The sequence below is a fragment of the Anolis sagrei genome, chromosome Y, assembly GCF_037176765.1.
Source record: "Anolis sagrei isolate rAnoSag1 chromosome Y, rAnoSag1.mat, whole genome shotgun sequence".
NCBI classification, from domain to species: Eukaryota; Metazoa; Chordata; class Lepidosauria; order Squamata; family Dactyloidae; genus Anolis; species Anolis sagrei.
In genome coordinates this window covers 15,501,874-15,519,987 of record NC_090035.1, presented here as the reverse complement: position 1 = coordinate 15,519,987, position 18,114 = coordinate 15,501,874, and the positions used below count along the sequence as shown (strand labels likewise).

At 41.4% G+C, this 18,114-nt stretch overlaps 1 protein-coding gene across 1 annotated transcript in view; it reads right to left on the bottom strand.

The window, feature by feature from the left end:
* LOC132782023 (ras-related C3 botulinum toxin substrate 1) overlaps positions 1 to 18,114 on the bottom strand; it is a 30,606-nt gene that overhangs the window by 5,231 nt on the left and 7,261 nt on the right. The window contains exons 2-4 of the mRNA XM_060786662.2: positions 10,099 to 10,170; positions 8,626 to 8,743; positions 324 to 386 (exon numbers count right to left, since the gene is read on the bottom strand). Coding sequence (XP_060642645.1) covers positions 324 to 386; positions 8,626 to 8,743; positions 10,099 to 10,170 — 253 coding nt within the window. The remainder of the gene's footprint in view (positions 1 to 323; positions 387 to 8,625; positions 8,744 to 10,098; positions 10,171 to 18,114) is intronic.

Below are 18,114 nucleotides of genomic sequence, written 5' to 3'. Positions count from 1 at the left end.
GGAACAGGAAGTCAAGCAAACACGGGCGCAACTTTTGTATAAAGTAGCAATGCAAAAGAGAAGTTCAATTAGCAGAACTTCTGGAAGGTTTATTTTTTCTGAGTGCAATTCTCGAGCAACATTGCAATCAGATACATTGCAGTATATTTGAAAACAAATCATGGTGGATTATTCAAGAACCCTCATTTTAGAAAGCAAAATTTTGCTGCTTTCATTCCAGTACTTAAAAGAATTTATTTATCCTATTACTGGAAGAAAGACAAGTTAAAACATTTTGGGAAATACTGCCTAAAGAATTAAAGAAGTGCTGGTTTTCCACTCACCTTTGCACGGACATTTTCAAAGGATGCAGGGCTCACAAGGGAAAAGCAAATTAAGAAGACATCCTGTAAAACAGTATTTTAAGAGTCTTAGTTTCCAGCAGTTACATCCGTGGCTTAATTGTTTTTTTATTATCAGCCTCCTCGTCCCAGTTACAGAGATTTCCAGTAACAAAAAAGAAAAGCACACTGAGGTTGGTGGCAAAAAAAAAAAAAAAAAACACCTCAAAACCTCATCTGCCTGCATTTCCAGGTGATAATGGTGTCAAGACACACAAAACTGGAGGAACTGATGACCAAATTAGCTTCACAGACACAACATTTTGACCTCGGAAGCAGGTCCTCTTGCGCTGCCATCCTTTTTGTCATCAGATCCAAATTGTGAAACTGTTGTTCATTTGGGCACTCCTTGCCAACACAGATAAAAATGTGGCTTTTGTACAGTCTTGGAGCACAATAAGTACACTTACCTGGAAGCACGTTTGTATCTTTCCTTATATTCACTTTTAAGAGGGTGATCTCAGTTTACAAAAAACATGAATGTGACATGTTTTGGCTCTCACTGGTCTCCAGTTATAGCACCATCAGTACCTTTATGAGCCTATTCTCTCCCTTGCAGACCAGGAAAAATGTGAGGAGGTGGACTTTGGCTTAAAAGAGCAGACAACGCAGCTCTTTTCAATGAGGAGAGCAACCATCAAGGAAATTAATAGGAAAGTTCCCCTTCAGACTAGATACTCTTAATGCCATTCTGCACTATTGTATTGGGACAAGTTATATAGACTTTGAGTAGCAGAGATGCTCAGCTTGCACTCAAGATGGAAGAATCAGATAACTGAATGCACCTTTTCAAAATTAAGGTCAAGATTGACATCATAACTATAATTCAATTGATAATGCACCCTTCCCCTCAACAAAATGACCTTTTCAGTCTGGCATCACCCCAATGGAAGGATTTCAGAGGCACTGGAGATGGAAGTGCTGGGACATGATGTCGGGCTTCCTCTCCCAGTTATGAGGTGCCAAGACACCCATTGACTAGTAACACACTTCAGGAATGAGTTCCCAACATATCAAGACAAATTTCAATCAGGAGGCTGCCAAGGCAGTTTTTTGGGGGTCATGACATAGAGATTAATCCCCAGCAGCTACGATGCCACAAATCCGCTTTATGATACAATGAACGAACAGAATGCTATTCAAAATCATCAGAGACAGAAAGTCTGGAAGAGAGAATTCTGCCTCTTCCGTGAAGGTCCTCACACACTTTTGTCAGGAAAACACTCAAACTCATCACTGCTTATGCATGCTACTGAACTGAATCATGAACTGCATTACTATTTCCCCGGGAGCACAATGGTTTAAACCAGGGGTCCTCAAACTAAGGCCCGAGGGCCGGATACGGCCCACCAAGGTCATTTCCCCGGCCGTCGCTCAGGGTCAACCTAAGTCTGAAGTGACTTGAAAGCACACAACAACAATCCTATCTCATCAGCAAAAAGCAGGCCCACACTTCCCATTGAAATACTAATACGTTTATATTGGTTAAAATTGTTCTTCATTTTAATTATTGTGTTGTTTTAAGTGTTTTTGCACTACAAATAAGATATGTGCAGTGTGCATAGGAATTCATGTTTTTTTCAAATTATAATCCGGCCCTCCAACAGTTTGAGGGACTGTGATCTGGCCCTCTGTTTAAAAAGTTTGAGGACCCCTAGTTTAAATCCTTGTGTTGGCAGGACAGCTGACCAAAAGAGCAGCAGTTCGAACCTGGGGAGCAGGGTGAGCTTCCGTCTGTCAGTTCCAGCTTCCCATGCGGAGACATGAGAGAAGCCTCCCACAAGATGGTAAAATATATGGGCGCCCCCCATATAGAATCATAGAGTTGGAAGAGACCTCATGGGCCAGCCAGTCCAACCCCTGCCAAGAAGCAGGAAAATTGCAGTCAAAGCACCCCTGAAAGATGGCTATCCAGCCTCTGCTTAAAAGCCTCCAAAGAAGAAGCCTTCACCACACTCCGGGGCAGAGTTTTCCACTACTGAACAGCTCTCACAGGAAGTTCTTCCTAATGTTCAGGTGGAATCTCCTTTCTTGTAGTAATTTCAGACAGCCAATTCTTTCACACCAGAAGCGACTTGCAGTTTCTCAAGTTGCTCCTGACACACAACACACACAAAAAGCACAACACAGGCCCCTTAGTTGTTCAATTCCTGACAGGCTTATCCAGTTCCATATCATGACTTGGGGAGTTTTCCAGTTGGTATAAGAAGATAAGATTTATGTTTTTAATATTCTTGTTCTGGTTTTTATTATGTGCTGATGTTTTAAAATGTTTTACGGTATTTTGGGGCATCGAATCATTGCCGCTGTAAACTGCCCTGAGTCGCCTGAGGGCTGAGAAGGGTGGCATTCAAACGTAGTAAATAAATACCTGTAGTCTTCTGGGCCCGTTTCCAAGGGGCCAAAACAGTGACCCTCTGCATTACTCAGGTCCCTCAGCTCTAATCACTAGGAAATTGGCATTTTCTCCTTTAGTCTCCGCCATACCTATACCTAGATTTTGTGACGTGCAGATCAGTCATTAAAGAATCAGTGGTGTTTAAGAGTGTTAGTTGATTGGGTTGTAGCTCCAGCCTTTCTGTTAGATCAGCCCTTGGATCCCTTCGCAGCTAAGCCCTGGCAACAATAGTCATCCATGCAGCAAAGAGCAGCGCCTGGCATCCCTGTGGTCCCATAGCCCCCTGCGACTATTCCGCTTGCCAGTGATGAAGTGCCTCTGGCCGCACCGTGGCCACCTTCCACCAGGCTCTTCTGTGGTTTCCCCATCCAGGAAAAAAGAGAAGATTGCCTGAAATATTTCAGATAATTGGACTTTGGACAATAAAAGCCTAATCTCGAAGACTTTTACAAGGGCTGCTTGAATCCATATGACAACATGAAGGCACTAGACCAGGCATGGGCCAACTTGGGCCCTCCAGATGGTTTGGACTGCAACTCCCACCATTCCTAACAGCCTCAGGCCCCTGGTGGGAGTTGCAGTCCAAACCATCTGGAGAGCCCAAGTTGGCCCATTCCTGCACCAGACTACGGGAAGCCAGTTTAACGGCAGCAGAAGCAGAAGCCGAAAAAAGAAAGATGAAAGAGCTTGGAGCTTAATGGTTGAAAGTGTTACATACGCAGAGCTCTTGCCGTTTCACCCTGGGAGTTAAATCCTTACCATTGGTTCCTTCAACCTAGTAATAGCATGAAACAACTTCGGTTAAGGTTATGAGAGGCTTGAAAAAGGAAACAAATCAGGGCTTTGTCCATCATTTACTACACTTACACTGAATCACATGGTGCAACCCTCCTTCAGAAATGTGGGAAGGGAAACCGCACCACTGAGAGTTTTCATAACTTTTCCCTACTTATAGGATGTTCGCCTGCCTGGGGTAAGTATGCTAGCCTAATTCCTTCTTGAGCAACCATTTTGGGATCAATACGAATAGAGAACTCAACTCCCATGAATTAGAACAGTGTTTCTCAACCATCCTAATGCCGCGACCCCTTAATAAAGTTCCTCGTGTTGTGGTGACCTCTCTAACCATAACATTATTCGCATTGCTACTTCATAACTGAAATTTTGCTTCTGTTATGAATTGTCATGTAAATATCTGATATACAGGATGTATTTTCATTCACTGAACCACATTTGGCACAAATACGAGGGTTGGATGAAAAGTAATGCCTCCACCTTCATAAATCCTCAACAGATGGCAGTACTGGTATGCAGCAAGTACTGGCTTGTTCAGTAGACTCTCCTCTACAGTTCCATTTTGGCAGAATACCTTAGCATTGAACGGTTGTGTTGTTAAAGTGTGAAGTATGGAACCCTGCACAGGCAGTTGGTCAATGTGACTTAAAAATTGTGCAGTCATTGAATTCTTGACAGCAGAAGATGTCACCCCAAAGGAGATTCATCAGAGATTATGGTGATTATGTTGATGTGAGTACTGTGCATCATTGGGCAAGTAAGTTTAAAGATACTGAGATGACACCTTCTGCTGTCAAGAATTCAATGACTGCACGTTGCTTAAGTCACATTAACCAACCGTTTGTGCAGGGTTCCATAGTTCACACTTTAACAACACAACCGTTCAATGCTAAGGCATTCCGGCAAAACAGAACTGTAGAGGAGAGTCTACTGAACAAACCAATACCTGCCGCATACCAGTACTGTCATCTGTTGAGGAGTTACAAAGGTGGAACATTCCTTTTTATTCAACCCTCGTAGCTAAATTTAAATACTGGTGGGGTGGGGGGCGGGGATTGATTTTGTCATTTGGGAGTTGTAGTTGCTGGGATTTATAGTTCACCTACAACCAAAGAGTATTCTGAACTCCACCAAAGATGGAATTGAACCAAACTTGGCACACAGAACCCCCATGACCAACAGAAAATACTGGAAGGGTTTGGTGGGCATTGAGTTTTGAAGTTGTAGTTCACCTACATCCAGAGAGCACTGTGGACTCAAACAATGATGGATCTGAAACAAACTTGGCACGACTACTCAATATGTCCGAATGTGAACACTGGTGGAGTTTGGGGGAAAATAGGCCTTGACATTTGGGAGTTGTAGTTGCTGGGATTTATTGTTCACCTACAATCAAAGAGCATTCCGAACCCCACCAACGATAGAATTGGGCCAAACTTCCCACACAGAACCCCCATGCCTTGAAGGAACTATCTTGCGTGAGCCTCCCTCCAGCTTGCACACTCTCCCTCGCTTGGGCATGTGCACCATGCTGCCATGTGCCGAACACACCTGCCCTCCCCTCCCGGCTTGGAGTCTAAGAAACAGCCCTCCCCTTGGCTGAGAAGACGGCCAATCACAGTGGAGGAGGGCTTTTGGTGGGAGGATTTGCTGTCTGTTTCCAAAAAGGACGCGAAGGACAGGCAGAGAGATCTTCAGCCTGGTTCCTAAGACTATCAGAAATAAATATTTTCCGATGGTCTTTGGTGACCCCTCTGAAACCCCCTCGTGACCCCTCCAGAGGTCCCGACCCCAGGTTGAGAAACACTGAACTAGAAGCTAGTCCTTCAAAAGTTCTAAGAGCTTATACCAGCTAGTATTTTTCTGCAACATATTGAACAGGAAGTCTGCAGAGATTTCAACCAAGCCAGTTTAAACACTACTGTACTGTAAATTAAGAGCACAAACTTCATGGATAGCCAGAGGGGTGCAATGTTCTTGCCGAAGCACATTTGGCCCCAAGCAATTCAATATTCTTCCCCTGAAATCACGGGGTTTGCATGGGCATGTTTAGAAAGCGCTTTATTTTTGCTTACTAAAGATAGAAAATGCTTTAGATTTGTAGAACCCATAGCTCTTTTGGCAATTTTAAACTTGAAAAGATCTCTTGGACTCTAAGCTGCCGCAGCAAAGATTTTCATTTGCTTTTGACCCATTAAGAGAACAGGTCAGCAATCAGAGCTGGACGGACATAAAAACAGTGACGGATTTCCTTTTGTTGGGGCTTAATGTTTGAGGTGTGCGTTTTCCTCATTGCTCGGTGTTTGCCCCAGATGAGTCACACTGGAGTTTCTTAAGGAACAAAGGAAGCTTTTTTTAAATTTTCTTTCTGGCTTTTCCGGCAGTTCTCTCAGAAAGAGTAATATAACATTGCCAATCCCCCACTCTAAGACCTGGGGTGAAAATGTCCTTTTCATAGTGTCAGCAAGCAAATACAAGGATCAGAAATAGATTCCCAGGAAAGGTAAGTATAAAATAGTCTGCATACCAAATCAGGAAAAAGCCACCGTACAGAAACAGCTTCAACCTTTCAGCTTTCAGGGGATTTTAAAAGTAAAATTATAACCTACGTTCCTAGACTATTATTAAATGAGATAAGTTTTTTTAAAAAATCATGTATTTGTCGAAGGCTTTCATGGCCGGAATCACTGGGTTGTTGTGAGTTTTCTAGGCTGTATGGCTATGTTCCAGAAGCATTCTCTCCTGGCATTTTGCCTGCATCTATGGCAGGCATCCTCAGAGGTTTGTTGGAAACTAGGAAAATTGGGTTTATATATCTGTGGAATGATGTCCACAGAAAGAACTCTTGTCTGTTGGAGCTAGGTGTGAATGTAACCATTGGTCACCTTGATTAGCATTTAATGACCTAGCAGTTTTCAAAGTCTGGCTTCTTACTGCCTGGGGGAATCCTTTCTTGGGAAGTGATTAGCTTGCCTGGAATTCCCCTGTTTTTATGTACTGTTACGATTTTAGAGTTTATTAATACTGGTAGCCAGATTTTGTTCATTTTCATGATTTCTTCCTTTCTGTTGAAATTGTCCATGTGCTTGTGGATTTAAATTGCTTCTCTATATTGTCTGACATGGTAATTGTTAAAGCGGTCCAGCATTTCTGTGTTCTCAAATAATATGCTGTGTTCAGGTTGGTTGAAATCCACAAGCATGTGGACAATTTCAACAGAAAGGAAGAAACCATGAAAATGAATAAAATCTGGCTACCAGTATTTAATTTAAAAAAAAATCCTAACAGTAAATAAAGAACCACACTCAAAAACAGGGGAAATCCAGGCAAGAAACAATCAGCAACACTCAAAAATGGAAATTCCAGGCAAAAAACAATAACAACCCAAAAATTTTCATACTTGAATCTTACTCCATGTGACAAATAATCAAAAAGAGGGGGCAATTAACTGAATCCGTTAAGTGGGATCCAATTCTGATGATACAGTGTAACAAAGGAACATGTTTTCTTTGGACCTGCAATTCTTGCTGGAACTGCACAGATAGCATGTAATGTTAACTATAAAAAAGTTTCCAAGTGTATTGATTGTTGATATATGCATCCTGTTTGTTCTACTGATTGCTTTTATTCTGGGTGCCATTGTAATTTTTTTTACTTTACCTATTTGTGATGAAACGTCATTTAAAAAACCTGACTATATAATAAAGATTTTACTTGAAATAAAACTGTCAATCATCATGTCTAGAGGGAGAGGTTAACTCAAAGCACGGCATTAATTGGCTAATCTGTATTTTTGAAAAAATAGGTTTTGAAGAGCTGAGTTGCAGTAGGTGCTGAATTTAAGAATCGACTGCATCCTTCCTCCCTTGCCCAATGCCCAAGAATGAGCAGAGGGTAGTACATGGCAATTCCATTCGCAGCACACAATACACTTGCGCCAATTGTTACCATCCTAAAGGATCCAAATGAACCCGCTGCAGAGCTACAGCCCACATTTTCATTTCAATGAGCTCTTCTGTCACAATTCATCCCTTGCACCCCAGTGAAGAGCTGATCAGCACCAGCGCTCTGCAAAGATAGTGTCAGACTGTGCCTGACAAGCAAGCGCAAACAAAGGCTGCCTTTTTAGTGGAGATGCTGACCTCTCATCGAGGGCTCGCTGGCCAATCCAGTCTGTGCCCTCGCTCCATTATTTCACTGTGACATTCTTCTGGTATATTCTGAGTGAGGTGCAGATGGACATCGTTTGGGCAACACAGTGTAATCTCTCTGGTTCAACAGACATATCCCTGAATTAAAAATCTATTAAAAATCACTGAGCTCAGCCAAGGAGCAAATGCAGAGCTCCAAGGGAAGCAAACAGTGCTGCCTCCATTTCTTTCCCCACCCCATCCTTCTGGGAGCAACTAATGAATGCCAGATGAGTAAGCTTTCGTGTTAGAAGCGTGACACATACAACTGAGATGAAAAGGAAGCAAGGCAGCAGAAAGCAGCTGTATTGAGGGAGGTTTACAATTACATCATGGCATGTTAAAAAGTGAGAAATCTTGTGTCAAATGACTGCAAGGGCCCCACAGAAACAAATGAGAGGCATACTTGTGCAGTACAGCTGCTTACGTTGTGGTGGCTAAACCACAGCACTCTGGCACAGACAAAATAATATACAGTTAATTTCGTGATTGGGTAGCAGCACAGAAATATACCTGAAAGGATTGTTTTTTCAGATGTCATGACCTTACCCTACCCCTACTGACCTCTTCACTGGGCTGACTTTGCAAGGTCATTACACCTGGAATTGTTCTTGACGGGGGATTACAAAAGCCTGGTCTGGAAGTGCAGAGATCCAACACTATAGACTGAAAGGTACTCCGTACCTGGGTCTGTGACTTATACGAACAAGGATCATCCCCATTTGTATCTAGTTTGTAAAGTCTAGCATACTGGATCAACACATATGAAACTAAACTGGAAGCACCCCCAATCTGCAAATCTGCCGCCTGAAGCCCCCGTCACCCACCAACATATTTCAGGTCTTCCACTATAAAATCTTACTGTTTGTGGATAGGATAATGGGCGTAGTCTGTCATAGTCTTCTTGCCCAGCTGTGTCCCACAAGCCCAGATTGACCGGCTTTCCATCAACCATCACATTTGCTGAATAGTTGTCGAAGCTAAAGGACAAGACGGAAGAGTCAGTGAATTCTTTAATAGTTTTTTCTGTGAAATACACTGCTAAAAACTAGAAAGCCAGTGAAATTCAGGAGTTTTTCCAAAGTATTGGGAACTGTGGAACACCTTGCCTAGAGAGATAAGATCAGCTCCCTCCCTCCTGTCCTTTTGAAAAATGGTGAAAACCTGGCTTTTCAAACAGCCCTTTCCAAATATGGCATAGATATATGATATTATGGACAACTGATGACGCAACTGAACGATGATTTGAGATGGAGACGCTTTGACAATGTTTTTAAATGCTGTGTATGATTTTTATGTTTTTATATTGCTGTTAGTATTTTAAAGTATTTATGATTGTTTTAATTTGTTGTAACTGCACCGGCATCGAATTGTTGCCTATTGTTGACCGCTCCGAGTCGCCCTTGGGCTGAGAGGGGCAGTATATAAACGTAGTAAATAAATAAATAATAAGTTGGCTCAGTTGTGGAATATCCAATGCAGCAGGGAGAAAGAAAAAGGCAGCCCCCTGCCCACTTGTGGCTCTCAACAGAATTTCTGCAGCCACCAGGCCTCATAATTTAAAAAGGAGAACAAAAATACACAAAGCACGTGCCAGACTGCTGCCTGGAGCAGCAGTTTCCTTTTTTAAAAACTTCCCTGGCATCACACCCAAAACCAGCTGCAAAACACAGAAGAAAAATTTTGGAGTAGACTTTTGGTTAATGCTGGGATCTGTCCTGAGCCAAAGCTATAATACTGAAGTCACATTAACAAAACCCCTTATGTTATGTTCACCCCATTATCCAGAGCCAAAGTGGCACAATGGGTTAAACCCTTGCGCTGGCTGAACTGCTGCCCTGAAGGTCAGCAGTTCAAATCTGCAAGACAGGGTGAGCTCCCATCTATCAGCTCCAGCTTCCCATGCAGGGACATGAGAGAAGCCTCCCACAGGATGGTAACACAACCAGGAGTCCCCTGGACAACATCTCTGCAGACAGCCAATTCTCTCACACCAGAAGTGACTTCAAATACTCAAGTCACTCCTGACACAATAAAAAAATTATCTGGAGATCTGGTATGGCCCCTCATTTTTGGGTGCTAGATTAAATCAACTTGCATTTTCCTAAGGTTTTCATAAACTGCTCTGTGCAGTTTATAATTTCTTTTAGTGGTGGTGCTGCGTGGCAACCTATCACAGGAGTTGTTGGGGGGGGGGGGGATTTGCCTCTGCTTCCCTCTGAAGCTGAGAGAGTGTGACTGGCTCAAGATCACCCATTGGCTTTCCATGGTAGAGATGTGAACCCTAGCTTCAGATATTGAAAGGGATTATATTTAAAGAAAATAAGTTACTCACACTGTGGGGATATATTCTCCAGGAAATGCATTGGTTGTATAACTGATGAGTAGGCATGTTTTACCTACAGCACTGTAAGAGAAAAAAAAATCCCAATAAGAACACATTGACATAATAGAATAACAACTAAGTCTTTCAGCACAGATTGTTATGCATCAACATCTGATATTACATGAAGCAATTTGTCTTCAACCAAGATAAATTAATTTTGTACTTATTGGGTGACGTGTTATCTCCCAAATTAAACCTTCACTTAGTTGTCATGAAAACAGAGGCCTAACATTTTCCACATTGGGAAGTGTTACAGAAATTACATCAAAAGCTGAAAGTAATTAGACCCAGTGATTCATTTGCAGAGCTTGAGTGGCAGGCACCTGAGTTTTCAAGGTCTCCTAACAATAATTTGATCTCCTCACTCTTGCTACCAAATGAACAGACATTACTCAAGACAAAGGACCTGTTTCAGTTCACACTTTGTGGGAACCAGTTGTCATCAGCTGCCTCTTCTTTCCTTTATTCTTCATCCAGTTTTCAAAATGCTTCTCAAAAAATGGTATGGGAAATGTGGATTTATATTCTCTTAAAAAGATATTAAGAGATATCTACAAAAGGTCCCTGACAGTAGCTGTTAGCCAGGAACAGAATTTCCCCAAGTTCAAAACACTGTATGATGTCTCCCAATGATCATGTTTCGGTTTAATAACCTTTGTACTCCCACAAGACATAGATTCTCCCTTCCTCAGATGTACCAGAAATTTTCCTGTTACATGAACGTGAAACTATAACATCTAGATTCAGAATCAGCTAGGATTGTGGTTTAAGGTCTTAACTCAGAGTTTCTGAACATGGGTGTTGGGACCACTGGCGGGGGTTGCAAGGAGTGTCAGAAGGGGTCACCAAAGACCATCAGAAAACACAGTATTTTCTGTTGGTCATGGGGGTTCTGTATGGAAGTTTGGACCAATTCCATCGTTGGTAGGGTTCAGAATGCTCTTTGATTGTAGATTAACTATAAATGCCAGCAACTACAACTCCCAAATGTCAAGGCCTATTTCCCCCAAACTCCACCAGTGTTCACATTTGCGTATATTGAGTATTCGTGAAAAGTTTGGTCCAGATCCATCATTGTTTGAGTTCACAGTGCTCTCTGAATGTAGGTGAACTACAACTCCAAAACTCAAAGTCAATGCCCACCAGACCCTTCCAGTATTTTCTGTTGGTCATGGGAGTTCTGTATGCCAAGTTTGGTTCAATTCCATCGTTGGTGGAGTGCAGAATGCTCTTTCATTGTAGGTGAACTATAAATTCCAGCAACTCCCAAATGACAAAATCAATCCTGCCCTAACCTCACCAGTATTCAAATTTGGGCATCAGGTATTTGTGCCAAAGTTGGTCCAGTGACTGAAAATACATCTGCATATCAGATATTTACATTACGATTCATAACGGTAGCAAAATTAGAGTTACGACGTAGCAATGAAAATAATTTTATGGTTGGGGGTCACCACAACGTGAGGAACTGTATTAAGTGGTCATGGCATTAGGAAGGTTGAGAACCACTATCTTAACTGGTGCCTTCTCATGCTGTCTGTGGGCTTTTCAGATGCCTCTAGCTGGCTACGATGGGGTATGTCTGGATAGAGGGGAGCCTTAGCTCTGGAGATATTAAATAGCTCTAGCAGATCTTAGAGGAAGTAGCAGCTTACGATGATTTCGCAAGACTATTTAGCAATATAAACTCAAGACCAGGACTTTAAACTTGCAATCACACCTCCAGGATTGCATCCTTAGCCAGAGTCATGCGCTCACTGCCTTCCAAAGGACTGATTATTCCTGTAATCACACAGTCTGCAAAGAAAGTTGAAAATGAAAGCCACTATGTAAGCATTCAGCATACTGACATTGGTAGTGAGCACAGGTATTGTAAGGTGTGGCTATGTAACTTAGCATTCCTTGAAAAGCCTGTTATGGCTGTTCCATGCATTTGAAGGAGTATAACAGACCTGTCCAGACAGCACTTCACCGTCAAAACTCTAACCATGAAACTCTAACTGCACCCCCACCTCCACCCTAATGAAATGCAGGACAAGTTTAATCCTAGAAGGCTAGAATTGTTTGATGTGTTTCAGCAATTTTTCTTCTTCACACCAAACAACATGCACATGAAAAATGAAGTCCAAACAGTATGACAGTATTTTTCAACCTTCCTAATGCCGCAACCCCTTAATACAGATCCTCATGTTGTGATGACCCTCAACCATAAAATTATTTTTGTTGCTACTTCATAACTGCATTTTTGCTACTGTTATAGATTGTCTTGTAAATGCTGCTGGGCCACTCTCAGTCCCACATCACATGGATGCTTTTCCCCCTGCCTTGAGGGGACTCACTGACGCAAGCCTCCCTCCAGCCTCACACGCTCTCCCTTGCCCGTGCACACACTGCTATCAGCCAAGCATGCCTGCTCTCCCTCCCCGCTTGGAATCTCACAAACAGCCCTCCCTTTGGCTGAGAGGCCAGCTGAGAAGCTGGACATTCACAGAAGTAGGAGGGCTTTTGGTGGGAGGATTTGCTGTCCGTTTCCAAAAAAGGAAGAGAAGGACAAACAGAGAGATCATCAGCCTTCTCTGCCAAAGGGGTTCCTAAGACCATCAGAAATATGTGTTTTCTCGTGGTTTTTGGAGACACCTCTAAAAAACCCCTGCGACCTCCCCCAGAGGTTCCGACCCTAGGTTGAGAAACACTGAAGTATGACTATTTATTTATTTATTTATTTGCTGTATTTGTATACCGCTTCTCAGCCTTCTGGCAACTCGAGGCGGTTCACAAGGCAAAATTCAATGCCACCCAAAACACAATTACAATATAAAAACTTCAACATCAATAAAATCTTTATTTTCCATCTTACTTAAGGAAGCCTTTGAGAACTTCCAAGTTCATATCACTTTGCAGTATGCCCTCCTTTTGCAACATTATAGTGGCCTCTATAAAATTATCTCCCAACTTTTTAAAAACTTATGAATCACTGCATGTTTTCTAGTGTACATTTCTATCATTCTACCATGGACTGACAGAGCTACATTTCTTCATGTTTGCGTCAGACAAGAAGAAATATGCACCTTTAGGTTCAGACTTTTAATCTCTACTAAGAAACTCGTTACCACAAAACTATTAAGGAAGTTAGGTTTGTTAGCTCATTGTTACCCCACCCACTTATCCAGTAATAACTGGCCCACAACATTGCCAAGCCTTTCATCAATTGACCCTCCCCTTTGGAAATTCTGAACTCAGCATTTCAGGACTTCAAGGCAACCAAGGGCTTTACTTTCCAATGTCCCAGACAAGAATGGAAGAAGTACAATTTCTTTAAGTTCTGTAGCCACAGGGGGAAAAAGTTGTTTTAGGAATGGCAAAATGGGATGGGGGTATTAATAATTATAGGGAGCATACCATGCCTCTATTGAAACAGCTCCACCGGATGTCAATAAGTTTCCAGTCCCAATTCAATTGTTCAGTTTATCACCTATAAAGCCCTACATGCTTCAGGTCCAGCCTGACAGCATCTCCCCTCTAAGATCTGCCAGAGAAGCCCCCCACTCTTGGTCCCACCTCTGTCTTTGGAGCAGTTGGTGGAGACAAGGGAGAGGGCCTTCTAAGTGGTAGCCCCCCCCCCCCCAGTCTGGAACACCCTCCCCAGTAAACTGCCCCTACACTACAACACTTTAGGAAAGAGTTAAAAACTTGTTTTTCCCAGCAGGCAATTGATAACATTTAGGCAGTAACCAGAACCGATTGCCAATCACTTAGCACTTTATATCTACATTCTGTGCATTCAGCTGGGCTGCTATATTGATTACATGGATCATTTAACTGATTCTATTTTAATAGAGGTTGTTTTATCCAATTTATATACCTGGTTTTTGTAATGTTATTATTGTTTTCATGTTGATGCATTTTATTTTATGTATTATGTATTTTATGTGTGGCTTCTCTGTGTGCTATTTTGCAAGCTGCCCCGAGTGCCAATGGGAAATGGCAGTGGCGTATAAATAAAGTGTTGTTGTTGTTATATACCCATTTACTTTCTTTTCAAATTTGAACATTTTGATTCTTTACCATAGTAAAAAAGTATTCCCCTGACATTAAGTCCAGTCGTGTCCAACTCTGGGGATTGGTGCTTATCTCCATTTCTAAGCCGAAGAGCCAGCGTTGCCTGTAGACACCTCCAAGGTCATGTGGCTGGCATGACTGCATGGAGCGCTGTTACTTTCCCGCGGAAGCAGTACTTATTGATCTACTCGCATTTGCATGTTTTCGAACTGCTACGTTGACAGAAGCTGGGGCTAACAACAGGAGCTCACGCTGCTCCCAGATTCAAACCTGCAACCTTTTGGTCAGCAAGTTCAGCAGCTTAGTGGTTTAACCCACTGCACCACCAGGGGCTCCATACCATTCCATTCACCATACCATTCATTTTATGGGCATAGAGATGTGTATAGGCATTTTTAAATTTACAAAACAATTGAAAGCTTGTTTACTCATTAATAACACACTGCTATTTAAGCAGCACTTATTCCAAACAACTGCACATAGAACTGTAGGCTTTAAAGCAGAAATGCATAATTTTTCACAAGCAAAACTACAATACTCCCCAAACCCAGAAAAGGCTACACAATACTATATTCTGTACTACCTTCATGTGTTTCTTAGGTTTTGCACAGAAAAAAACTATAGGCTGAGAATAGAACAACAAAACAAAACAAGTTATTTGGAGATAAACAATCTTATGGAACAGGAAGTTAAGTACGGCCTTCATATGTCCCCAGACCTTGTGTGGATATGTGAAACAGCCAATAATGGAGAGACTTATTGAAATGAAGAACTCTGGGCCCAAGAATACTAAAACGTTTTGCTGAAATACCTAGAAAATTCCTAAAGATTACATATTTTATCAGACATTGGTAAACGATACAACAGAGATGGAGGCTACCAAATGTATTCAGATACTTCGAATTTGTAATCCAGATACTTCAAATTTAGATGAGTTCAATCAATAAAATAAAACATCTAAAGATTAAAGAAATGCAACGGAAAATACTGACAAAATGGTACAGAACTCCCGTGCAATTGGCGCATATTATGAAAACGTGCCCAAAATTATGTTGGCACAACTGCTGAAAAATAGGAACAAACACCCACATGTGATGGGAATGCGAAAAAAATCCAAAAGTTCCATGAAATAATCAGGAAGGAAATGTAGGAGCTACTAGGGATAAATATAGAATGGAACAAGACTCAATTTTTCACCCAGAAATTGGAAAGTAAAGGGGAAAATAAAGAAAGTGAGGAAATAATAAAACACATGATAGAGGCAATCAAAGCCTCAGTGGCCCTGGGCTGGAAGGACCACAAGAAATGGGATGTAAAAACTTGGTATAAATATCTAGCTGATTACCTTCCCCAAGATTATATTAGTGAAAGGAAAAGTTACTATATGACGGGTCAAAGCAGAAGGACATGGGAAGTAAAATGGAAGGGTCTCATTTACAGAATAAAGGGGAAAGATAAATATACGGTGTTAAATAAGACTATTCCCATGATTGAACAATTGTAATAAACACAGCAAAAGTACTTAATTGTTCCTGGGTTGGGGGGGGGGGGGTTGTGGTGGTGGTGGGATTGGGGAAAATACTGGTATTTTGAATGTTGTTTTCAAAGATTGTATGTTTCTATATATTATACAATTAAAAAAAACTAAAAAAAAAAGAATTTGTAATCCAGGAAATACCTATGAGGTATAGTTCCACATTAGACCCAATAAATATTTTCTATAGCTGTAGGCTTAAAAGGGGGGGGGAGTCTTCTGAGGGGAGCAACCCTATTCCCCTTCTCCAAAAAGTACAGTTGAGCCATTTGCTCTGGAGATTTCTTGGGGGAAAATTTCAAAAAGTTAGATTATGGGATATGTTATTTTGTCTTTTTTATGAAATTACCCCTTCCATTTATGAACAACATTTTAGGCCAGGACTTATCTACTGTGTACCAAGGAACCAATCTCCCACCCCTCTCCAGGAACTTTGTTGTAATGCAGAACTTCTGAGGTTTATAGGTTCTGTCACTTTTTTAGAGAAATCATAGTCACAAATCTGGAGGGCTCTGGTTTGTGGAACACAGCACTAAAGCAAGGAAACGCCAACAAGAACGAGCAAGTCCCACAAGCCTCCATTGTAAAATTCTTCCATTCTAGGCTTCCTGCCTTCTCAGCTTTCTGGCTTTGTGCCCTGTGAATCAGTTCTGTACAGAAACTCAACTTCAAAATAGTTTAATCATCCCAGGCTCTGTAACAATTCATTCCATTCAAATACACAAAAAGCTCTGAAAACATTCAGTTAAGGCCAAGGTCTCTCTAAGTAACAAGATAATAATGCCAGGCATGTAACTATTCAAATTATGGAAGAATTACCACAAACAGAATAGGTGAGTGGTTGTTACAGTTCCATTCTGCCTGATCTTTCCTGTCTAGTCTAACTGCCAACGTTGAAAGTAGGACCAGACAGTTATAAAAAGCAACTTCCTTTTCTACTAAACCTATTCTGTAAATAAAATAAAATAAACGCATAAGATTAAAATGTATCATATCGGTTTATACTTCTATGTATATTGTAGCTCATAAACTCATTCTTAGGCATACACTGTTATTGGCAATAAGTAGGCTTTTAAAACATTAGGTAATGTGGATTGCTGTGAATTTTCCGGGCTGTATGGCTATGTTCCAGAGGCATTCTCTCCTGACATTTGGCCCACATCTATGGCAGGCATTCCTTAGAGGTTGTGATGTCTGTTGGAAACTAGGCAAGCAGGGTTTATATATCTGTGGAATAATGTCCAGGGCGGGAGAAAGAACTCTTGCCTGCTGGAGGCAAGTGTGAAATTTGTATTGGCCACCTTGATTAGCACTGAATGGTATTGCAGCTTCAAATCCTGGCTGCTTCCCGCCTGGGGGAATCCTTTGTTAGCTGACCCTGGTTGTTTCCTGTCTGGAATTCCCCTGTTTTTGAGTGTCGCTCTTTGTTTACTGTCCTGATTTTAGAATTTTGTCTGTTAGTCAGATTTTGTTCATTTTAATGTTTTCCTCCTTTCTGTTCATACTCTAAACTCAGAACATAAATAAAGAATCACAGACAGGAAACAATCAGGGCCAGCTAACACCTCCCAACAAAGGATTCCCCAGGCAGAAAGCAGCCAGGCTTTGAAGGTACAAGGCCATTTAATGCTAATTTCAATATTCACACTTGCCTGCAGCAGATAATAATTATTTCTCCTACCCTGGACATTCGACAGATATATAAACCCCACTTGCCTAGTTTCCAATTGACCTCACAACCTCTGAGGATACCTGCCATAGATGTGGGCCAAGCATCAGGAGAGAATGCTTCAGGAACATGGCCATACAGCCCAGAAAGCCCATAGCAACTCAATGATTCTGACCATGAAACCCTTCGACAATAAATTAGGGAATGTTCATATCTTTAAACCTTTGTGACCCCAGATTTCTTTGCATGGAATCAGCTTCCATAACAAGTCATCAGAACAAATTGTGCTAAACCTATGGGTGTAGCCATTCTTTCAGCCTACACAACACTTGAAAACTGTACGAGTCTTAGCACATATTAAATACATTTCTTGAAAGGGGCAGTTTATTAGCTTAATACCATAATGGTCTACATCAGTTCCATTATCAACCTCCAGATTCTTTATCAGCAATTTCAGAATTGAATGCCATACTTGTCTTGAGATTATCAGAGAGAATAACACTGTATTGACATAAAAACGAAATCTCTATGGATTACTCAAAACATTTTTCAATTCCTCTGTAATATCAGGACCAAAACATTACATAGTTTGAAATTTTTAAAGAAGCTACACAAATTTGTTATGATGCTTAGTTATAATCAGGTATCTCGGGATTTTTATTTCTGTGGGTTTTTTAAAATCTAAGGCCATAAAGCCGGTCTA